The following is a 26,877-nucleotide window of genomic DNA, read 5'->3' as shown; positions in this document are numbered from 1 at the left end:
ATGTTTGAAGGCGCAAAGCTAACAATAAGGCATGCTGTTTTACCACCGCGTTCAGAAACTCAAACATCACGACAACTCGAAAACGTCAGACGAAAACTAGTCTTTTTAAAATTCTGTCTCCGAATATAGTCCGAAACATTCAATAGTTCGCTAGTCCGACAGTTAGGTTACATACTTGGATAAATGTTAAGGTTGGATTAGGGTTAAGGGCTGGGGTATGAACGTTTGGACAGTATTTATTTTGGGACATTAGAGCACATCAGACATATCGAATTGCATTCTGAATACGAAGAATGTCATTCTGATATCAAATAATTTTGATTTTTGAAATTCGCAATTTAATACACATTTTATGGCAAATCATTAAAAATTGATATTTTTAATATTTAACAGTACTTGAAGTAAACTTTATAAATCTGATGATTTATACTTAAAGTGTATGTAGGTGGGATGAAAAGCCGACGATCAATTGAAAATTTTGACCTTTCGTATTGAAGATATGGATTTTTTTGGGAAAAAATCCATATCTTCAATATGAAAGGTCAAAATTTTCAATTGACTGTCGGCTTTTCCTTCCTGCTACATACACTTTAAGAATATATCATTAGATTTATATAATTTACTTCGAGGACTGTTATATATCAAAATTTGAAAATATCAAATTTTTATAATTTGTCATAAAATTTATATTATATTGTAATTTTCAAAAAATGAAAATTATTTGATATCAGAAAGACATGCTTCGTATTCAGAATGCAATTTGATAGGTCTGAGGTGCTCTCATGTCCCACAAAAATACTGTCGAAACGCAATAAACGCTCATTTTAGATCCCTTAAGGCAGGGTTTTGGGATATTGTTGTGGTTATGGTGAGGGTTTAGGGTATTAGCAAACATTTCGGACTAACGCACCTTGAGACGAACCTTAGGACAAGCGGATCCAAACCAAATCCATTTTTCTTTGAACAGTTTAACATTCCAGACTATTGGGGCCCGATATCAACAAAATACATCAAGGCCGCAGGGCTGGCAGGCCCGAGGCCGGAGACTCACATAGTTGACTTCTTTACTAATGTAGTTTCAATATAACACATCGCATTATTATTTTATCCATTAAACGACGCATTGCTCTGGCGGTATTCAACACTCGAAGAGAACCTCTTCGCGAACTTCAATTATGTTAAAATTGAAAATACCACGCATGTAACTTCAAGTTGCGCAAGGTCTTTTTGGGAATGGTGCATAATTGAAATCATCTCCTTATATGAATGCACATCTATGTAGTTGGAAAAGGTTGTCTCTTTTCATAAAGAAGCATGAAATAATATTCTTCACTCTCTACCTTACCCTCCTTGCCCTTTCAAAAAATTAGCGTGGTGATAGATTATCCTTGGGTGTTTCAATTTGCTTTGTGATATCAGAATAGATTCCTTTTATTAAACTGTAACTCCCCAATCATACTATTTGACAGCTATTAGAGTATGTCACTGATGTACTTGTTGCAGAGTTATACCCCTGTGGCTGATGAATTATGAGTTCTTATATGAAGAATAATTGAAAGAATAATATTTGATCACAAAGTTGACTTGACTCGCAATCCAATTTCAAATGATTGGACTGTAACGTGTCTTACTGTCCCACACCCGTGACTAACATCCAAATTTAAAGTTTAGTACAACTTTTGCATTGCAATGACATACATAAAGTTAGTGAATGCAAACATACAACTAAATTACTTTCTTTACAAGATCTAGTATCTCGTACAAACACACTATGTTATCGTTGTATTGAGGATCACCGTCCAATTCAAACCAAATATGTGTTAAGTATCACACAATCTTGAGGCTGGGGAAATCATTGCGGGTGTAGCGTGTGCTGTTACCCTGTTTAAATGCATGTACTTCACGCATTCGTGAATTTATATTCTTCTCTGGGTTCTCTTGTCTCTCATCGCTCAATATTCGCGTGATCAATTAAGCTTAATTTATACTGCAATCTGTAGCGACGAGCGACTGATAATTAACCAATAGTGTTGATCGTTTTGTCGTACGACAGATATGATCTTGATGATCAGACAAAAGTCATATATCTTTGACAGTGATGGAGTATAAATCAAGCTTTAGAGAATAGTAGAAGGGAATGCGAGCATGAATAATGCATCTTAACTTCGTTTGCATCCATCTCGTATACAATAGAGGAAATGCAACAGCCATTCTAGACATCAGTTGCAATCATACTATAGTAATGACAAATATGGGGGAGCGTGATTATGCGTTATGTAAAAAGCCCGAATCAGATTTCAGTTTAGTAAAGTCTTATAATACTAAAAAGGGAGCCTTTTATGACGAGCAATCAGAATTTTGCGAAAATAATAGAGGTACAACAAGAGCGTTTTACTTGTAATGAGCTTTTAATGAAATATTATGTATTCAATATGAAAACGAAAGCACTTTCTCGCAAAGATGATCATCTACCAAAATTATCGATAAATTCATACGTTTGAATGTTAAGGTTAAATTCCCAAAAAAATTGCAATTCCATTGCGCTGTTTTCTTTCTCTATTCTTGTTTGAAATGCTCTTCACGTTTTTGCATTATTTACATTACTTGTTCCCATTTGCAAGTATTCTCAAATTACTCACGTTATATAAGGCTTTTATTCCTCACTTAATGGTGTTGCTTTTATCGTTTCTAACCGTATTTTAGTTGTGGCGTAATCATTTTACCCGCTTAATCTTGCTTTACAAAACACCCACATCTGCTCCAAGGATGCATGATTTATCACTCTAGGGGCTTTATGCATACTCGTAGGCTTTATAGGTCACTATAATTCTCTCTACATCTCCGGTGCCTGGTTTAGGTGAAATAGCAAAATAATCAGCACTGACCTTGAATAAAACTTGTTACAAATGATGCGACGCTACTAGATTTTAAAATTAACAACCACAAGACTCGTGTGATTAGTGAAAGATCGGTATTTGCTAAATTACGACCACTTCGTCTCAGCTCAAGTGATAGCATTTCGTGCACATGGAATGTCTGCTTTGGTAACCACAGCTTTGAAAACCTTACATAATAATTTACCTATAATGAATAAAGAACCGTCTCTTTTGACGGCCTCATATGTGATACCTTTGGCCTTGAGGACTTTCAGCAATATTTAACAAATAATTGCTAGAAAATACTTAGTGGCACATACGATAACGTTTAGATGGAAAGGAATGAATCAGCAATGTTAGTAATTTATTTGATGATATATAATGCATTCTGAGCATTGTTTCAAGCTATAATTGAAGACCGAATTAAAAAGACTAGTTTGCGTCTGACGTCCTGTCAACCAGACCAAAAATGCCGTACTGCGCAGGACAGCAACCAATCACAACGCGCCGTTGCCCTGGCGTCAGACGCAAACTAGTCTTTTTAATTCGGTCTTCAATTATACCACGTATCATAATGTCCTTTCCTTAATTGTTTTATCAAATTATGGTCCAATGATGATTTTAAAAAAGTAAGTAAGCTGTCATCCTTTTATCCATTGTAATCAGATTTAAACAATCGCTCACAAGTGCTGTATCTTAATAGATTAATTTCAATTTAACATGTACTGTTGCTTGATATAGAAAGACTATGTTATGAACTATAAACACTCATTTGAAGGTAAATATGCTTTCTTACTTTGATATACTTTGTACACTGTGCGTTCAGTTGTAAAATAACAAATGCAACAACAACATCAACAAACAATAACATATTTCTCGTATAAACTCTGGCAGTTGTATCAAACATTTGGTTTAGAAATTATAAATAACAAAGGTCGGAATAAGAAAATCCTTCTTCAGTAAACTCCAATGAAGTTTCAAAAAGTAAAATATATAAAGTCTTAACTCAAAATTGTATAGACATTTGGTATTGGAATATAGTAAATACACACATACTGATTAACATTTATATTGAAAGTCACCAAGGCAAATGGAAGATCGTCATTCAATTTCTTGTCATAAGGAAGTTTCAATATTCATGCTCTCATCTTGACCTCCTGATGTTTGTCCTTCAGACGTTTGATCACCTGATGTGGACGCTGGACCACCTGACGTTGAGACCCCTGAAGCTGCCGAAGCTGTTTTTGGTCTTGATCCTCGGTGCGACTCATTTGATGCCGATTCTTGCGATGGCACTTGCATTTCTATAGCAACTTCATATGCTGGTGGGGAGCATCCTGGAGTAACAGGTATGTTGGCACGACTGAAGGCAGTCGGTGTTTCTGGTATAGCAGTAGCACGGGCTGCAGGAGGGTGGTGATGTGGCCCTTGTTGATGACATAGTACTGTTCTAACACCTTTTGAGTCCACAACTAGACAAGACTGCACTGTTCGTTGATGCTCCCCATCGCTTCCACGGTCACCACTACCAAGCATCCGGTTTCCTAAACACAGCGGTAATGACGTAGGTCTCTTGCGTGATTTATTTGGTCCTATTTTTTGACCATCGCCAGAACAGCTGTTTTTTCTAGTTCTAACATCAGTTTCATCAGTAAATGATGTCGTATGTCGGACATCCCCGTTAGGACTTTGTATTCCTGCACCGCTAGACCTAATGCCACCGGTAATGCCATTAGGTGTGGTACCGTTTTCTATAGGTTTTGCATTCCCATTACTTAACTGGTGCATAGAACCAGACCCTGTGGCGGATGGAATTAGTTGCATATTACTTGGTACGTGACCATTAGTTCCTGTACTGATACGATCTTTAAGTGGTATTTGGCTTATACCTACAATAGATCGATAAGCCCGTCCGAAGGCTCCAAGAGGACCTCCCAGCAATGGTGATGTCGCAGACAATCTGTGAGCACTGCTAATGGATGATGTCCGTCCTGACCTGCCATTGACAGTTAACCGTCCATTGCTTAACAAACCATCGCTTGCTCCGAAACTTCTTGATGTAGTAAGAGTTCCATTTGGAGTCTGTCCAGGTCTGCGACAATTACCATTAGCAAGATCCATAAGTAGCGCTTCAGAATAACTAGGTACAACATGTCTGTTCCCTCGAATCATTGACTCCAGACTTCGATCGCTATCTGCTGTGCTAACCCGTGTTAATTGCATAGTTTCTCCATTCCATGTATCGATAGTTACCATTCCACTGGCAAAATTGGTCCCAAATAACTTTTCAATTTGGTAATCAACCAGAGCAGTTTTATATGAAACAATTAATCTATACGGCCATGAAAGCAAACATAGTGATAGTGTCCAAAATACTGTTAAAGAAAAATACCAAGGAAGCTTGTTCGAAAATGCATACGACACCATTTCGTCAGTAAATTCCACATCGGTCAGGCTTAGACCTTCGCGTGTCTCCATATTTTCATCACGTCCATCGTTCTCGCTGAAAAAACGAGCACGTTGTGAGAGATAATCATATTCGGCTTCCTCATTCAAAAACATGAAATTTTTCGTGAAAGTAACTCGGGTAATGGGATAGTCTTCTAAACAAAGTAGATGCTTCGAGACGTCTTTAACACCACACTCCGTGAAATCGAAAGCACCCGCCGCAGAATGTGTATTAATACGCTCATAATATTCCTGTGTTGTTGTATACGTATCACCATGTCGATATCTTGTCACTTGACGTGTATGGCGATTGTAATGATACGAAATAGCTCGCCACCATACCACAGGATACGCTTCCCGTATCCTCCTAATTCTATCATAAACCGTATCTGTATCCTCTTTATAGTAAATCTCAATACGTATCTCACTGTACCAACATTCAACTAAGTACACCAAATATAAGAGCACCAGGAATGCGATGGGAATATACATATAGCCGTCTTCGCAAGGACTGTCTTCTAGTTTTACTGCCATTCCTTTGTAAGTGTAAGCAACCACTTCCACAAGAGTAAGCTTGCACCAGAGTACCACCGCTAAGCTGCCGTACATGAGAAGAGTCAAAATGAGGCATTTCCAGTGGGTCTCGTCTCGCAAGGCACCGCATAACGAACGTCTGATTGGTCTTTGCTGTAACGACAAAAAAGAAAAGAAAGAAAACAATGATTACTACTGTGTTCTAATTTTACAAAAAACATTGTAATACCAATCATTTACAGAGACACATGGTGACCTTTGACATGGTCTAAAAAGCGTGATACAGTCATGGATGTAAACCACTCTGGATGTTAACATTAATATCACGGGCAAGGAAAATACCACTCCTTACTTCATCCAAGATGCATGCTTCATCATCCATCTTGAAGCAGTTTTGTAATGACATACAAAATTACCAGCAAAGACATGAGTGTGTAATTTACCCAAAGTAGGTAATCACGAAGGGGGTATTCCCAATGGAAATAACCATTTGCGTTTCAATTAGGATACATATTTTTGGTAGACGGGTAAAGGTATGCGCATGCGCAAAGTTCATAACGGTGATGCTGGAATTTGATGAATCGTAAAGCTGAATTTAATTTATATTACATCGCTAAGCGATAGCGATTGGTTTTTAGCCAATGAGGTGAAGAGCTACTTCATTTGTCAAATACCAATGGCTCGTCGCTCAGCGATGGAGTATAAATTCAGCTTAAAACGTCGTAATTACTTCATTGATAATGAGACACCAACCGGTGATATTATTTGTTATGAGCAGTTGAAACAGGTATTTTAAACGTAAATAATGACGTTCCTGTAGCCATCATGTTATATTGCACAAAACCGTAAAAGTGTAATGGCTCTCCAGCTTGATTGGTATAGCTCCATGATCAATGACATCGTTTAAATATTGATGTGAAGTTGCTGCAATTACATTTAGCATTGTAGACAAATTATTTGTTATGGGCAGTTGAAACATGTATTTTGAACGTAAATAATGACGTTCCTGTAGCCATCATGTTATATTGCACAAAAGCGTAAAAGTGTAATGGCTCTCCAGCTTGATTGGTATAGCTCCATGATCAATGACATCGTTTGAACATTGATGTGAAGCTGCTGCAATTACATTTAGCATTGTAGACAATTCCCTCTATTTCACGCATGGATCGTTTCAACATCGCTCTGACATTAGACAGATAAATTATTATATATGTTGTCTCTTATATGTTTGGTGAAATTCCTGGGTGTTAGTTATTTCAAGGTTGTTTCGTGTTTCAAACAAAGTCGGTCGACAAGCCCTTGCCTTCGATTTATCACTAGTCCATCGACCTAGCTAAAATAAGAGCCCATTTGCAAACAAGTTCGAAGAGTCGATGTTGTTTTGAATTACAAACAAGTTCTTATTTGCTTGTTGGAATACAGTACTCATCAACTCAAATATAAAGCACTCTCTGTATATGATCCATCTGTGAACCGTGAACCAAACCTGCTGATTATGTTATGCATTACGACTCTTGTTCCAAAACAAGAGGTATAGTGTTATATCGATTAAGTCTAAGACACCCCAACAAACACGTAAACTAACACTTCGCACGTGAGTTTAGCACAAACTTATACATAAGCGATCACATGTGGGGAATTTAAAGAACATGCTTTGGAAAATGGTGAGGGCATTTACTATTACTGGATGACCTACATTTGGGAGTAATTGTCTTAACGATTTGTAGGATAACCAATTGGATATTATGTAGAAAATGAGCTACGATGCTTATCTAATCGATCTAATTAGACATTTTGGAGACAGCAGCGTACTTTTCCAAAGGAGAGTTTTGCCAGGAGAGATTTTATCAGGAGAGATTTTAAAAAAGGAAAAAATTTTCTTGGATCATTTACTGTCACAATATGTGTTCTTATATATTGTATTTAGAAATTACTTAGCAAAATGAATGCTAATCCTTATTGTATTGTTTATTCATCAAAATTCAAATTATACGTTCACAAACTGACAGTTCAAAGCAAACTACTTGCAGAATATAATAATGTATACGTAGCGGTAAACGTAAATAGAAAGCAACATTATACTTCTACGCAACTCAAATTTGGTACACTCACCGGAGCACTTTCCCGGGTCACTTTTACCGGCGTCTTCAGCGGATGTTATTGCTCTGAAGATTTGTTGTTGGTAGTGATGTGATTGAGACACCTCCGATAACGACACAGATGTAGATGACGTCAAACTAGCAACAACAAATCTTCAGAGCAATAACATCCGCTCAAGACGCCGGTTGACCTGGTGAAAGCGCTCCAGTGAGTGTACCAAATATGAGTAACGTAGAAGTATAATTTTGCTTTCTATTTACTTGCAGAATACGTAGTATAATATTGTGAGTTTCGAATTCAAACATTAAGATAAAGGATGAGCCACATCTAGCCATTTGATAAGAAGGCGTTTAATAGATTTGCTTAGGAAATGAAGTACCCGTATGTTAATACTCAAGAGAAAACGGGGTTGACTATTCAAATACATGCTCAGCAGACCTGTACTGATATGGATTCCCACCATTTAAGGATATGTTAGATCTAAAACATGCCATTACCAATGCAAACGCTACTTCACACGCTGACTTAAATTATATTAAAATTAAAGTTCACAGGATTGCAGTCGGTTCTTGTTTAAGTCTCCACTAAAAAGCAAATTCTGTTGACATTCAAACATTCAAGGACATTGTAACTGTAAACAAGACCTGAATTGCATACAAAAATATACCTGTATGTCAAATAAATAGTCGAATTGAGTAATTGAGAATCGCTGAAATACTAATTGCTGACGGCATATGGCGATAACATGTCAATCTCTCCTCTTGATTCATATAGAATTAAAGAAGAAAGTGGAAACGTGTATTGAACTTTTGTCAAGTAAACAAATAAAAAGGATTAGTTGACCGACTTTAATTCACATTTGAGAAAAAAAAAGGTTATGCTACATCGAGTCATATCATCCTTTATTTTTCATAGATGTTTACGAAACTAAAGTATTCGTCTTGTTTTTGACATTAAGTTCAAAACACATTGTTATTGTGAAATTAATAAAGGAGTAGGGTGAGAAATAAATATTCAGGCTATTCCAAGAACATACTCCTACTTTAACCAAATACCTAATAATGGAAATTTTTCTTGTCATATTCCTTCTTTAAGGTAAACAGACTCACGTGATCCAAGTTTCTATAAACCAGTGATCACCCAATACGTAAAACCGAAATTAGAAATAACTGACCGTAATTTCTTGCACAGAATGCTTTGTGGTCTCGATTTTCAGATAAAATCTTTCTTCGTAAATGAGCAGATGTGTCTTTTTAATTAAAATTAAATAAATTCAATTTTCTTTTTTAATTATATTTCTCTTTCCTATTCAGTTTAAGCTTAAACTTGGTCAATTTGACGACCCATAAAGGGATTTAGATATCTCTATCGGGAATTGCATCATTGCCTTAGCGCTGGACTATTTCCCAACCTTTGTGAAATACAAAGATATATATTCCCACAGAGAGTATCCTGGCAATATGTCTTAAGGAAGTGTGTAAGTTTGCTAATATTTACATGAGCTTCAAAATTTGACATACTTTTACCTGACTATTAGGAGAATCAATGATTCTGGCTTATTAAACGATTGCTTGTTGGGCGTCAATGTAGGTCACTTAGATAAGGCGTTCTCATATTTATAGTATTTTTAGCCGGTTTAGCCTTGATAAGATCGTCCTAAGTAACGAGTATTTAATTAAGTAAATACGTCTAAAGTGGTCCTTAATGACTAATAATAGACCATGGTTGCATTAGTCATAAACAAACGAGCATCGAGATTTGTGATATACGATTTTTGTTTCATTATGACGGTACGTTAACTTATTACGTAAGTGAGAGTGTCATTCACATTAGATAAATATATTTGTAAATTTTGAATCTCCTAAACTAATTAAAGCAGTATCCGTGGCCTCATTTCATGTGTTAAAATGTTTTACCCTAACAATTGTGGCTATTTATTGATAATTGTTAAAGCAAATGAATTATAAATGCATTTTCATATCACTATTACCAATCCTAAACAGCGCACTCTTCGTACTTCATGTATACAGAAAGATTAGTTAACTCGCAATACTCTCAATAGTTAACTCTCAATACAAAAATGTTAACCTCCGTAATTTTCAGCTGTTACTACTACAGCCTTCGTCAATGGAATGTATTTTTGGTCAAAATTAGAATATATACAGTCAGTTGCACTGGACGTCATAAAGGTACTTACTTCTTGTGTCATTAATATAGAAGGATTAATCAGTAATATAGAAGAATCACAATTTTCTATTATGAGCAGTTACTGACATTGTCATACATTATTGTCTATAGTAGCCGTGATTATCAGACGTCCAGACATTTTGAAGACTGCACCTGCAGGACATGAATTCATATAGCTACTCTCCATAATTAAAACGCTTGAAGCATTTCGTATGATTTGTTTCCGAGAATATGCCAAGTATGTACCAATTGCTCTAGGACTGAACAAGTATATGAATACTACATTGAATCATTCAGGTTTTTCCAATAATACATAATAACGGCAAAATTGAAATACGACATACCGTTTTGTTACAAAAAAACCCGATTACCTTTGGCAAAGGTAGCCTTGAATTTTGTCAGCAGCTCCCAGCTGCCATTATTTGATATACTTTTGTGTTTCCTTTATGATACCGAACAAAGTAAAATTGTAAGCACTTCATTTTGAACTATTGCCTGTTTTTAAAAATGGGCATCAGGTATATATTTATGTAGTAATCTTAAATTATTAACTCTTCGAGGTCACCCTAAAATTGGCGCCGGGAGAAGCAAAGCATGTGCATTATTGTACATGGACATACGACCTCCATCGTCAAGTGGTCATTTGTTGTACTAACACTAAACATAAGGCTAAAATTATTCTCGTAAAAAGTGCCTAGTGCTTAGCTAAGGATGCTTGAATAGCTGGAGTGGTCGTCTGCTGGGAGTTGTGGATGTGCACCACATCATTAAGGCTATATTTTTCTTGAAAAGAGCTAATTCAGGAGTGGAAAATACAAACATAGGAGCGGGGGGAAATACCAGCAGGCGCCATTTCTATTTATTTGTGTTTTTCTAAATCAAAACAACAATGTTTGCTATCACTCAAGTTAGCTCTTAAAAGTGAAATTTGAAGCACGCACAAAAGTTATAGCGAATCGGTTTGTATATTAGGTCTGTTTAGATCTATTCAATTTACATCAGGGCGATTCTACTACATGTAATACCTTTGACATTCCTTTCTGCATGTATAGTAAAAAGTATTTATTCATCATGCCCTTTTTTTACAAAAAGCATTTAATCATGCTATTTAACATCATCAAGGAACGCTACAACCCATTGCATCCACAATCTCTCCTTAGATAACCTCATATCCGTAGAGTGTGAAGATATTGATACCCAACACTTGATAAATGAGTTTCAATGCAACTAATTGTCCGGTCTTAAGCAGTAAAGTCACATGGTTTGATGAAGTCTTTGTGATTACTTTCCAAACCAACAGCATTAATAACCGTTGATAATCCATTGTGACTTACAGCGGATGACAGCGGTGGCAAATTGAGGAGGCCATTGGCATTATCTTCCGGCAAGTCCATACGGCTTGTTTTCGCTGCAGGTTCCGGATATGGAAATTCAACCTTATGTGCATCTTTTGCACACACACCTAAAGTAACACTTTATTATAGAGACAGATTCATTGGAAGCATTCGATTTGTAACCTATGCCACACTACACGCATTTGATCACACGTCATAGAACTGCTAAATGAACATTATTAAAAGTATAACCTGCGGCAATCGATTTCAATTCCAGCGTATAGCAAATAAAGACACATGCGGCTATATTCGTTGCGCAGGTGTGAAATACTGTTCAAAATATATAATTTAATCGGTGCCTAGAGTGTAAAATGTTACACGGGACAGAATTGGCGTTGTAGTCATAAACAAATGATGATTTACTTCGTGACATTCCATTTTGTCTGTGCGCGATAGAAAGCAATATAAATGATATTTACGTTTTTGTTTATAGTATAATAATATTTAAAATCAAAATGTGGAAATCGGTATTTGTTCTGTAAAAATGAAAATGTTTAGCATAATACATTATGCAAAGACTTACTCTTAGCATTATTTTGCTGATTGACATGTAAACAGTCATTCGTAAGAAGTTAATGTAGTATATCAAGTGCACCGTTTCCCATAGGAAACATACATTTCATCAAGCATATCAATATTTGTCTTTTATCAAAACATCCCTACTCAAGATGTCACTTTAATCCGGAAGCAATGGATCATGTTATGGCATGAGATCATTGGCTTATTATGTTTACATGGTTTGAGAAGCCAAAACTGACATTAATGTATTCTGGTTCGTGTTGTATATTTTGCGTGAAATGGAATACTTCTTACGGATAATTTGTATTTTCTTTAACTCTCAGACGTTACATAAACATGGCAGATGCAACATATCGCCATTTCTATGATAAGATTATGAAACTGACAACTAATTCGGATAATTATTATCACTTTAATAGTAGAGTATCAAGTTCATACATCGTTACTACAAACATAATCATTACCATGGTTACGTGGTATAGATTCTGTTACATAGCAACCATTTTCATATCAATAACATATTATAAAAACATGTCAAATATGTTAAATCAGTAAAGGCATCATAAAAAGCTCCAAAGTAATTAATTTTATATTGAAATAATCATGATTGATGAATTTCTGGTGAGTTCTGACGATATCTTTTCGTGTATGTGTAAATGAACACTTGATATAAACATAATTATGATTGATGAGTTTCTGTTGAGTTTTGACGATATCTTTTCGTGTATGTAAATGAACACTTGTCATTGCTAATTTAAATAATTGCTGGGTTATTTCGTACGTGGACCTTATTAAATTGACCCAAAAACAGTACTTATATCATTTTGTTTTTGAATAGGTGGTTTCCTTTCGGGCCGTCAGATCTGCCAGACGTCTCCTTAATCATTTTGTTGTTCTTGATGTTGATAAGAATGTAAATCAAGCTTATCTAGAACTTATCTAAGTCAAAGCCTTAGTGAACCAAACATACTTTATTAGGTAACGATCAAAATTGAGACGAAAGAAAATGAAACACACGGGAGTTTAGACAAGTGTACCTATGTTATTGTGACTCACAGAGCACATATTGAATTCACAGAAATAGAACTCTTACACAATCTGAAACTTAATCTGTAGCTATCTGTCAACTCGACTTATAATAAGACATTTCACAATGTCGTGTTCTTAACTATACGCATTTGTCATTTTCGGTTCAACCAACCAACCTATGGCTGCCGGTATGTGGCCTCATATCGATTAAATGAAGCATTTAGTATTGAGTGCAAACGGTACTGTAAATAAAATCTAGCACCAGAGAAATATGCCCATTATATGGCCGATTTTACACCGGTATAGGAATTGATTGACATTGATATCAAACACATATAGAACCACAATTACATGATCTGGTAATAACCCAAATGGTAGCTTATTAGTCCAATATTAACTTGTATAGGTAATATGTTTTATCCTTATGGGAGCATTTAATTTTTACTTCTCATTTTAAATAATTGATTTGAGCTGAAAACACTTAATAATGTCCATTGCCGAAACGGTGCAAATAGTTTTTCAATAGCAGGTTAAATTGATAACGTAGACATTCTCGTTATAAATCTTAAATTTTTTTAAAAATTAATTAAAAAACCACGTGAATTTGTAAGCGATTGCAATCCCTTTTATTTAATGAACGTCTTTGAAATCATATCAAATCAAACCAAATCCATCAATCAAGTCCCACCCGCGTCACTAAGATAAATAACTCTTGTTATTTCATACAAATATATAACTGCCCTATACATTTTAGATTTATAATTTTGAAAAAAAAAGTACATTAAAACACAAGTTTGGAAATGCAAGGGATAATTTGGAAAGCTTTATATCACGAATGTAATTTGAATCATAAAAAATCGAATAAACTTAATACAGATATGGACTTCTCATATATGACACAAACGCATACAGGCATAAACAGATATCGATAACAATGCCAAGAAGATTACATCAAAACAGCAACAAATGTCACATCAACAACAGATATGGATGAACCAGTGGAGAAAAAGGAGTGAATTAAATTTATCTAAAAATAAAACGCAACGCAACAATAACACTTATTGCAGAATTAGATTGGCAAATGGCACTCGCTCAACACCTTAGTGTGTTGTATCTGGTAAAATATACAGTATAGAAAATATTTTGTGTACAAACCAGCTTTATAAAATCATAGTCGGATAAAGGCGGGTTAATACCATAATTTCGTAATTGGACAGATAAAACTGTAGTAAACGTTTTCATGGGAAGACTCCCAACAATAATTATCATGTAAATTACATGCCATTACCTTCGGAAATATTCTACTTATATTTGTTCGAGTGGCAGCAAGAAACACACCGCTAATGTACCCGAGAAAGCAAAACTTGGTCCTCTGTCTGATTTAATTTAAAGAAAAGTAATAGTTTCAGTGCCACGAGCTTGAAATCTCACCATGAGAGTATGTAAGATTTGAATTACTGATTAGCGTCATTTTCTGAGAGTAAATATTTATATGGAAGTACTTTACGAGGCGGCAATAACACATGGCTGTTTTTAATCAAGCAGTTTCTTCTTTTAATGTATATTTTGATCAACGAAGCCTTAAGATATCTTGCTTTGAACATATAGCTGTGATAAATAATGAATTAATAAATGGTCTGGTTTGTTTTTAGATAGATGGATGGTACTACAAACACAACTAATACATTGCCGACATGTGTTGTAAAATCTAGAACGCCTTTAATCTAAATCTTTGGAAGATAGAGACATTGTAAAGCGAGGTGGGGTACATGTAATCCCGGATAATGAAGCGACTTATTAAGCGAAACAAAGTGAAGGGAAAACAGCGCAGTACTCTTATTAAAGCTCCATTATATAGTGTCTTCAGTGCAGTGCATTACTTGATAGCGGGTATTTAATGTAAAAAGGGAGACTCTGTTGTTCATCTACTCCTCCAGGGAATGTAGCGTTTTGACATGTTCTTGACGAAATGCAACAAAAGACTGTCTTGTAAATATACAATAGTGGTATCGGTGCTTTTAAGTCCCTCTAAGTCTGTTGGATATATCGCAAGAAACATTCATTATGACACAACAAAAAAGTTGTAGTTTATATTATCTCTGCTAAATTGTTCATTTTGCTTGAACTTATACAAGAGCAGAGTGTGTAGATTTGTGCATATTTAACATTAAAAAAGCTCGCAATACTACATATTATATTATGCATATATTTAGTCTTGATTGGAATGTAAACAGTCACCCATAGGAAACATACATTTCATCAAGCATATCAATATTTGTCTTTTATCAAAACATACCTACTCAAGATGTCACTTTAATCCGGAAGCAATGGTTCATGTTATGGCATGAGATCATTGGCTTATTATGTTTACATGGTTTGAGAAGCCAAAACTGACATTAATGTATTCCGGTTCGTGTTGTATATTTTGCGTGTAATTGAATACTTCTTACGGATAATGTTTATTAACTCTTAGACATTATATAAACATGATAGATACAAAAACTGCTGCCTTATTTTCATAAAATTATACCAAATCTGAAAAATATGAACTTTGAATACTATTATTACTTCGTGGAGCACCTGGTCTGTAGTATAAGGAGTTATATAACTGCAACAATGGTATACATCAATCTGCGTTTGTTACCAAAACATGACAAAAATGTTCCCATCGCTCCATACCTAACTGTATTTATCAACTGCTTTAAAAGGGTGGTTTCATTTCGGGCCGTCAGACGTCGCCTAAATCGTTTCTTTAAATATTTATACAAAATGTAATTCAAGTTTATCTAGGACTTATCTAAGTCTAGTCCTTACGTGAACCTAACATACTTTATTAGGTAACAATCACTAATTGAAATCGAAGGAAAATGAAACACCGGGGAGTTAAGAAAGTATACCTATGTTGTTGTGACGCACATATCACACATTCGAGCATTACAGTATTCACATAAATAGGACCCTGACACTTAACCTGAAACTTAATCTGTAGCTACCTGTCAACTCTAGTTATGATAGAACATTTCATAATGTCGTGTTCTTCACTTTACGCATTTATCATTATGGTTCAATATGGCTACCGGTATGTTCTCTCATATCGCTTAAATGAAACCTTCAGTATTGAATGCATAATGTAAATAAAAGTTAGCACCCGGGCAATATGCGTATTATAAGGCCGATTTTACACCGGTAGTAGTAATTGATTGACATCGTTATCAAAACCACATAGACCCATAATTATTATCTTGCAGTAAATTGGCAGATTATCTGAACCATAGATTATGTTTATGAGAAAATTTAATTCGTTTCTTATTCTCATTTCAGATGTCTTGTGCTGGGTGCCAATTATTGGGCTGTGAATGTGGTCCATGAAGCTGTTCCATATCATTGCATTTTGCTGTTGCGTCAGTTGGACAACTGATTGGTTACTGACATGTGTTTAGAGTAGAGCAATCCTGTGTGTAATTTTGGTTAATTTTGATGGGCCGGATTTTAAGATATGACCTTGTAAAAATTGGTGTTTTTTTTTGGCTTAGTGTATATAATATATACCAAGTTTGTATACAGAAAACACTCGGTGTACTGAACAAAAACACTTAGATGAACCAAATGGCGTACATGTTGAGCCAAACACCATAGGTTTGGCACTAATAATTGCCTGAAAAGAATATTAGATTGCCTCACCAGTGCAAATAATTGCATTTGATAGACCAGTTAAGGCAATCAAAGACGTAAGCAATTTGATGTGAGATTATATATAATATACTTTCTACTTTCAGATATTAAATTGATAACGTAGCAAATTTCTTTACTAATCTTATTTAATTGCATCTGGATTCATAAAAATTGCATCTTCTGTCCAGGTCAGGCTCATTCAATAAAAAAATTTCAGCGATCTCAATCACTTTTAATAAACATCTTTAAAATCAAATCAACCTCATCAATCAAGTCCCAGTCACGTCATTAAGAGAAGTAACACTTCTTATTTCATATCTTTCATATCAGTATAACTGCCAAACACATTTTAAATTGATAATTCTAGAAAAAAAATACAACAAAATTAGACTGGATACGGGAATAATTTGGAAAGATGTATATCACGAATGTAATTTGAATCATAAAACATCAGATAAACTTAATATGGTATTCAATTACTTAGTAATCACATTTGATGCAATGAACTTCGTAGTAACACAAACGCATAAACAGGTATCGATAACAATGGTAAGACAATTTACATCAATACAACATCAAATGTCACAGTTATTGACATACCAGGGAAGGGGGAAAAAGAGTGCATTAATTTTGTCTAAAAATAACATTTTGCAATAACAAACATGTCACTGATCAAGCTAACTGTAAAATCCACTATAAGATTGACAAAGGGCACTCTACAGCTAAACATTGGGCTGTATGTGGTTAAAAAAACACCGAGAAAATGGTTTGTGTAGACCTTATAAATCATAGTCACTTTTGAAATAATTGCGGCTTAATACAATATTTTGTTATTGGGCAAGCAAAACTGAAGTAAACGTTTTTATGGGAAGACTCCCAACAATAATTATCACGTAAATTAGATGACATTTCCTTGAGAAACATTCTGCTTTTATTTATTTAAGTGGCAATGAGAAACACACCGCTAATGTACCCGAGAAAGCAAAACTTAGTCTAGTAGGTCTGGTTAAATTAAAAGAAAAACAATATTATCAATGCCACGGGCTCGAAAGTTTACCATGAGAATGTAAGATTTAAATTACTGATTAGCGTCATTTTCTGAGAGTAAATATTTATATGGAAGTACTTTACGAGGCGGCAATAACACATGGCTGTTTTTAATCAAGCAGTTTCTTCTTTTAATGTATATTTTGATCAAAGAAGCTCCGAGATATCTTGCTTGCTTAATAGACATAGAGCTGTGGTAAATAATGAAGTTAATAAATGGAGTGGTTTTGTTTTTAGATAAATAGGTGGTACGAGCACAAAAAATAATGCATTGCCGAAAAATGTTGTAAAATCTAGAATGCCTTTGGAAATCTTTGGAAGATAAAGACATTGTGTTTTAATTTTTATTTCGTAATTATAACATATAGTAATAGTTTATTGTATCATAAGTCACCATTTATTGTATCTATTAGAATGTAACATATAATCATCGTTTATTGTATCAGAATGTAGCCTATAGTCGTCCTTTATTGTTTCAGAAGACAAATACAAATTGACTCCAAAATACAGTCCAATCTTAGTACAAAATAAATTTTGATTAAAATTACCACATGATGGACAAGATATTTTGTGACTGAAAGATTGCCATTGCTAGCTGTGCATTTGAGCAATAAGCAGCAATTATATACACATGAGAGCACGTTAAACGTTAAATCCCTGGCTAATATGACGCATTACGGTCTGATGCGTTCCGGAAAATAATAACTCGTCATAAACTGAAATGATTTAGATTTATATAGCTGCCTGGTGGAAACTCTACATTTGTGTTATTATAAACCATCATCTAATTTTACATGGTGATCCTTAAACTTCAGCTCAAAAAGAAATGTTTTTTTCTGGGAGCTAATGGTAAAGTCAGCCGCATCTTCTAATTATGGGTTTTCATTGGCATCGTAAAGAGAGCAATGCGAAGGAATCCTAACCACAAAAGGGAGTGATTGCAGTTGATGTTATTGGTAGAGTCTTCCTACATAATTTTACGTTGCAAATATGAAAATACAATTCCTTTACTCAATGGAGTTCAATATGAGGTCTTAGTCAAGCAACAGCCACTAAAAAGGATTTCTTAATTACTTGCACGGCTGGATGTTAATGGGTAAATTACAATAGCTCATCATCTCGAAAAATAGATTATTTCAAGCAAGGAAAAGATATTCTGCAATCAGCTATACTAATTCAATGTTGAATATGATCTTAGTCCTTCGCATTGATTTTTTCGTCATTATTGATTTTTTTTACCTTAATGAAATTATCTCAGAAATCACAATTTGATTAATAAAAAGCACGCACAGATTGATACTGCTTTTAAATAGTCACTTTTATAGAAACACTGCGCATCTTTGCAGTACTAGTAACCCACATATGGAATAATAAGAGTATTTAGCCACATATTACCACGAATACAGGCTGTATCACTTTTGATGGTTATTGAAAAGCCTGCTTCTTCCAAACGCAACATATGGTCTTCTTGAAATGGCCATAATTTATAGTTAAATGACTGTTTATGACATTAATCAACAAATCATGTGGATCCTATGTTGCATGTTGATGTGGCAGTCATGTCTATATCACTGGAAACTGATGGGTACCAATCATTTTGATACAGCCTGTAGGGTATTATGTCAAGAAGTTTCTTTAATGTAGTAAAAGCACATACCTTTGATATCAAACATGTATAAAGTGAAATGTTCTAAGGTGTTTATTCCTCTGCTGCAATTGGTAACCTTGCCAAAACTTCCTTAGCATTTTATCTGAATCTGAATATGATGTAATGTAAGAAACAATGACCTTGAAATTAACCGTGAAGTGTGATTTGTAAACAAATTGAGTGTTAATAACTAAAATTGCCTTTGTATTTTTATTAATTTCGCCTTAATGAAAAGAGAGTAGCCATTATGGTAAATAAAAGGCACCATTTTATGCATTTACCACCATTTTTAGATAATTTTGGTAACCACACAGAGTATCGCTACCCTTAACAAAACATTCGTGAAATCAAAACATTGCCAGCATTTCTTAAATGTCACTTTTTGGCAATAAATCATTGTAGAAATCCATCTAGGTGAAATGTCATCCGCATAGACTGACAAACATGACTTAATTTGAAAATCCACATTGGTTGTAAAAACAATATTCTTTGATATCAGACTTTGTAAGATTAAAATACTCTCCCTAGAATATTATTGCTTTTACATTAAACCTAAGCATAAGATAACAGAAACTGGCTATTGCTTAAGTTTAATCAAATTGCAGTTTGCTTAGTACTTGATAATGTTATGAAGCGAATTTCAATCGCAATTTTCTAATCTTGAAGCCAAATATTAAATTCATCCAGCTAAGACGTAATATTGGAATCTATTCTATAACTACGGGTATATTTCATTTGCCGTTATTTCATACAAGCAAAGTGGCCATGTTCCTTTCAATGTAAACAATAAGCGAGAATCTCCTAAACAAATGCCACAGATTGGCTTCTTCATCGTGTAAACTAATTGGTTATGTCCCCTTCAGTATATTTTGTCAGCCATATAGTGGCCTGCCTGTTATCCCTAGAATATACGGCTATCCAAGTTGATTCGCATTTTGATAACTTGGTAAGAGTTTATCTGACCCATATAGAAGGCTCTTATTTTTATTGTTTTAGCCACAAATGCCCAGTGGTATTAGAATGATCTGATCAATGCGAGTCCTTTCGGTAGTAAAAGCAAGCCAACATACGGTATATTGTTTTAGTAAATGACCAGATTTGTAGACCATAATAATTTTATACAATTAACAGAAAGGCACATTTAATATTAAACTTTCAAGATCACTGGACTTAAATTTTAAATCAATAAGTAAAAATAATCTATTCCAAACGGATTAAACAGTCTCACACTAACAAAGAATAAAGATGCAAACTGGGCAAATGTGACACAAAAATGGCGGGAAAAACTCACGTTTTGAAAGTATGAAACTTTTTCCCCACAAAGTATTTAACACAACAGGTGTAGCGTATTATTGAGCTCTTCTCTACCTGTCAATCATGTTTTGTTCTCTAGAAAAAGATCGGCTTTTACTTTTCAACAATTATTCATTACAATATGAAGAACTTTTAGTCAAAAATTATTGACATGTTTTTTCACTTTAACATTATTTACTCGTCGCTCAAGCACATAAAATAACTTCTTCTAATAAACTGCATACCAATATCCAAACAATCAGCGAAACAACTTCTTTAACACATTTTAAGCGCCATTTTTATTATCTGACTGTTGCATATCTTCGCAGTCATGTCACATGTCAGTTCTTCAACAGAAATGATAATGAGGAATGTGTAAGAGAATGAATACATCATCTTGTTTTTGTTGTCAATATCATTGATTCAACACCTTTTCATTTGTAATTCATGATGCGCATATTTTCTGAATAACTGAATAAAACAGCACACTATAAATTAACACCAATCCATATTGTTACTAAATCAGAACTGTTGCATGTAAGATTTACGTAGGATTTATTGAATACGAAGTGTAACAAATGCGATTGAATTAAGTTGATAGTTAATTGTCGCACTGCCAAATTCAAGAGGTTTGCGTAATTCAATCGAATTGTATCCTGAGGTATATTATATTGTTATATAATGAATAATCTAATTGAGCGTGATTCAAATCTTATTAAATACGACAATGAGTTCATAATTTTGCGCTCATAAATGTACATTCTTGTTAACAATTTCTTCTAGTCAATTACTTAGATGAACAATACCGAACAATGGCAGTTAATTGGTTTGCGCAGTTTGGTGAAGCATTTGTTCATTACAATACAACTACAAGCTACATTAATAAACGCTTCACAATAACTAGTTGTATATTGTTCGAGTGATATTCAATCCAAGTTTAAATGCCTTCAGAATGTGTTTCAAATTATACATTTTTGTACGAAGCGCTTTGACTACTTTCCAAGGATTTCTTCAGGGTTCGTAATTTTGTTTAAATAAATACGCTTAACCGATTTTTTTCAGCTCTTAATTAGAACATAAAATATACGTCTTGAGGATTAAATTTGCATGAAGGTATACTCTCAATTCAATAATGAAGTATCCCGAAAAATATCCATTCTCTTGACGCATATTATTATATTAACAAAGTCAGTTTTATCCCTGTGGTATTTATACTCCTACACAGACCTAATATAACCTGAAGATGAGGCACAGCACCGGTTTACACAATTTGTACATTGGATGTAAAGGTAAATCCTTTTACACGAAATTCTTTTAAGGGCGGGAAAAATTCACGATATTGCTGGCGGCCATGTTGCTCCGGATGGATTGCCTGCGCAAAAGCAAATCACGCGCCGCAAGAGAGTTCTATATATTACGTTTGCAATTAAGCCCGCTATCAAGTTACTACCATCTTTCTTCCACTCATTGTTATGACGAATCTGTTGAGGCATGCCGATTCCATGAGTGAAAAAGAGGGTATATTTTACGAAACACAAGAGCAAAATGAACGCGGGAAAGAATCATCTGAATTTGTTTGCATCCCTGAAGCTTCTTGAATGTGTTACGTACACTGCTGTCATATGCAATGAACAGATTGATAGGAAGCTTACTATAGTAGTAGACTTCCTTTATTATACTATTTATATTGCTAGACTGATGATACTTTCCCTAACTTTATTATGGATTTTATTTGGATAAACAAAATGAATGGGTTTATTTTTAAACCTGTCTGTGCTAGGTTTAAACATTTAGGTAAGAAGAGCGAGCGTGTTTGCAATCATGTTGAAGTATACTGGTGTATGTATTTGGGTTATATTAGTTCTCATGTGGACAGGTTCCTTCTCTGGCAAGCGGTCGTAAATTGGATCCAGTATTCTTTCAGGTGGTGTATGACGTGCAGTCCCTAAATTCAGTAAATTTTCATCGTCAACCGTGTAATTGAATGGGATCATTTTGAAATTTTAAAACGCTTGAAATATCACAAACAAATAGGCCTATGTTGATAAATAATATAAATACAAGCTAAAGCCGTTGGGGTTCGATAATGAACCCCACAAAACTAACCGAGTATATGGAAAATGCCATACGGCCGGGCGGTTTCACGAGTTGCCGGCTCGATCATGTCATCCGCCGCCTGTATTCTTTGTAACTTTCTTGACGGTGTTTTTTTTTATATTTCTTCTATAATTTTTCTTACTATATAATATCATCCGAGGATGTCCGAGGATTCATGATCACCATTTTAAAACAACTTGTTACAACATACTTGACTCATGAAACATTAATAAAAGTTCCTTCAATTAAGATGTTATTTACTCTTGTTCTCACGTCAAATTTCATGAATCTATTTACGACATTTAAAATTGAAAACTTAAGATTAACGACTATTTACCAATTGCACTTCGTCCTAGGGGAAAAAGAAGCCATATTCACATTTAAATGCGAGTGACTCAATGCATTTGTAGACTAATGGATCTTCGTGTAAATAAAACTTAACAGTTGATAATTTGGAACATCACCAAGCAAAGGTAATGGATGGATGGATGCTATACTAGAGCTGGAAAATGCATATGACCAGTAAGGAATTGTATGGGGACATTTTGCCTGACGTAACTTCAAAAATCACCACAAGACAGCTACGGTTTGCAGAACACTGCAAGAGAGCCAAAGGGAGAATAACATCTGATCTGGTTACTTGGAAACCAACACAAGGAAAAAGAACCAAAGGACGTCCCAGGAAGACATTTGTGGACCTGCTTCAAGAAGACACAGGATCATCAGTAGCAGAAATTGAGACCAGCATGCAGAACAGGCGGTTTTGGGCGAGCCATCATTGATACCCTACAGCAAGAGATGACGGAGTAGTAGTAGGTGTAAGTTGATAATCAGTCACAGACAATTATGGTAACCTATGACCTTGCCCTTGGCTATGTACACGTCAAGTAATAACATTTCTATAAGAATTGCAAAACAATTTGGATCCACATAAATGAGTGCAATTAGTTCTCCAGTTGGATTTGGTTAAAAAGTTAAACTGTTGCCCGTATATCCATTGGAAAATAACCCAACCTGAAAGTTACTTTCCACAATAAAGAATAGGTCACATGTTCTGGATACATCTACTGACTTAGCTGACCTTGTGGACTTCCTAGTCCAGCTAAACTAACCTCATAATGAGATTAACTCAGCTCAGCACAGCAAGCGTAGGAGGATATTATTATTATCATATAGAGGTCGTCAGTGTGACATCATTTTCGCCAACTTGTGGGTAAATTAATATAATTCAAGTATAACATAAAGTACGCGATAACCTAGAGATAAGTACACGGATTTGCACCCATGACAATAAAGCTAAGGGAGATGCAACCTTATCGGTCTATATACCAGCTTTTACCCACAAGATGGCGAATGGCTGGCGCCCTTTATCCCATAATTATTTTGCACTCTCTTGTTGTAGTACTGTGAACGGGTGAGTCATGTGTTCAATAAAACTTCACACAACTATTCATTGTTTCTAAAACCCATACATTAGATATGTATTATACTCACAAATCATTTTCTTCACTATCATAAAGAGGAAGAAATGTCTACTACCTTCGTGATCATAGCCGACTATTCTCCCGTCTCATTACACCAAACGGGATTTCAACTGATCCGCCTTCAAGTCAGAGCACACGAAGGCATACCTCTGCCCATATTACTTTACATATGACAGGGAACGAGACAATCTTGCTAAGTATTATTTCTTGGTTGTGTACACTTTGACCTTTAGCCTAAATTTTCTTCAGTAAAGCCGTCTTGCCTCTAGGTGTTGACACATGCTGCTTAATGGGATCATCCAATCTTGCACCTGATTGAGACCGGATTATTGAATATCACCCCGATATCATTTTCTGAATAAAATGAAGGTAAGATAATATCGGCTGCGTTTTGAAGAGATTTCTGCTTCTCAATCCAAGCTTTATGATTGGAATGCTAATGATCTTCAACACTCTATGTCTACCTGTCTATCACACTTAAACTCTCTCAGCTCAGCTTCTCTCACAGAATGACCCGGGAGAATGACTCACAGTTTTTGGGTACGGTATTCAAAGCTACCCTTAAGGCGGCGATGGAAAGTTATTTATATGTTGTTGCTTACCGAATTTTATGCATAACAATTGCGTACATTTTACGAAGAGAATATTTCTTAGTAGTACAATTTTGACTGTCATTTCAAGAACCGTTATTATTATAAAATTATGTTCCTCACTTCTTTCACTGTCTTAAGTGGTACATGAATCTCAGAGCTGAATCAATCTGTCAGCTCCATCGCACCTAACAAATTCTCAGGCAGATTTTAATGTATTCAAGATAGAATTGACTTACATATATATTTTTTGAGAAATTTGACTCAAATAGCACGAGATCTGAAACAATGAGAACACACTGGATGTGAGCCTTTCTTAAGCTTGAGACATTATTTTCTTTGTTCCTTTGTTTAGTATTAAAGCATTCAACTCACTGTTGTCGGGATATCGGTGAACGCCCATAATTTTACAGTATATATCAGGCCGTTGCATTACAAACGGGTTAAAATCTTCATCAAGAAAAAAGTTTATTAACGACATTTAATTTACGATGTTCTTGCATTTCACTCTCTATATCTCCATTCCTACAACCTCAAACATCAAAGATCTATACAAGATTATCTGGAGCTCAACTTTCACAATTACAAAGAAAAACAACCTTGATTTAGAAAGCATGCACTCTAGCTTTTAAATAGAAACCATGCGTGTTAGCTGTGCGGAAACACGAGTCTGGGTATCCCACATTGAAGTCAACATTCAGTTATCAGATAAACAGAACGTGACTCCCGCCTTCATTTTGAGCACATAAAACCCGCAAAGACACGTGTGCGGATTCAGTATTCTATTGGTACATGACGTCTTATTTATTTTGTAAAAAAAGGGGAATGTGCTAAGTAGGTTGGTTAAGGGAAAAATGTGCATTAAGAATTGTAAACGATAAAGGCACAGTGTTTAACTCTTCAAACAATGCGCCTTAGTGCTTAGAATGTTTAATCTGGGCACGTTTGAATCGGGACCATCTTTGTATTTGAACTAAAGTATGCTGTAGTTTCAAAAATGACGTTGACCTTATACAATGTAGTAGCAAAAAGCTGAATAAAATGTTACCACGGTCTTTAAAATGCTTAGATAAATACATCTAGCCATTTTATAACGCGAGGCTATATTGCTTTTCAACTTGGTGATACCAGAATTCACTCACATGTACCTTGAAGGTAAATATTTCTTGTAATTGTTTTTGATGTACAGTCAATATAACATTTCCACGTAAGGTACTCATCTATTTAGGACACCTAAAAATTGTATTTGTTTTAACTATCATCCAAATTTTTGCTCCGTCTTGCTGTTCTTGGAGTAAATATTATTTTGTATACGTTTGTTTGATGACATGTAGAACTGTTGAACACTGATGGCGCTATTTATTTTGAATCTTGTTTGCATCTTTATAAGGGGTAGACACTTGTATAATGGCATTAAAACATCATGGAAATGAGTAACATATAGCAAAGAAATTTTCAAACTACTTTTTATCATGAAATGAAAGGAATAGCTCATATTATTGGGCTAAATTAAACATATGAAAATAGCGCCCTCAATTTTCACACAAATATACAATTCATAGAATAAAAATTAACACAAAATGGCAGGAAAATTGATAAAGAAAAAAATCTAAGTTAAAAATAGCTATACAAAATATATGTGTGATAGCTGTTGGTATTGTTATGGTCTAGAATTGAAAATTATGTAATGTTTTGTTAAAAACATCATCGAATAACCGTGGGCAGTACCAATTATCATGGAATTTAAAATCATTAACTGATTAATTTATTTGCCTTAAATCAATTACTCACTTCTTTTAGCTTATTATTAATAATATCTACTCGATTTTCAATGTGTTTATGTCAAAAAAGAATAGTGCTATCATAGGCAAATTGAATAAAATCTAGAATATTGCTAGTAATTGTTATGCCAATAATATAGAATATAAAAGGTGGCAGACCACAAATTATATCTTTTAG

At 34.7% G+C, this 26,877-nt stretch overlaps 1 protein-coding gene across 1 annotated transcript in view; it reads right to left on the bottom strand.

Moving 5' to 3' along the window:
* Positions 1–772: 772 nt before the first annotated feature.
* Positions 773–26,877, bottom strand: part of LOC140153097 (transmembrane protein 151B-like) — a 57,965-nt gene continuing 31,860 nt past the window's right edge. The window contains exon 2 of the mRNA XM_072175715.1: positions 773–6,011. Within this exon, the coding sequence (XP_072031816.1) occupies positions 3,993–6,011 (2,019 nt within the window). The 3' untranslated portion in view covers positions 773–3,992. The remainder of the gene's footprint in view (positions 6,012–26,877) is intronic.

The sequence above is a fragment of the Amphiura filiformis genome, chromosome 5 (assembly GCF_039555335.1).
Source record: "Amphiura filiformis chromosome 5, Afil_fr2py, whole genome shotgun sequence".
Lineage (NCBI taxonomy): Eukaryota > Metazoa > Echinodermata > Ophiuroidea > Amphilepidida > Amphiuridae > Amphiura > Amphiura filiformis.
This window is presented reverse-complemented; position numbering and strand designations above follow the sequence as displayed.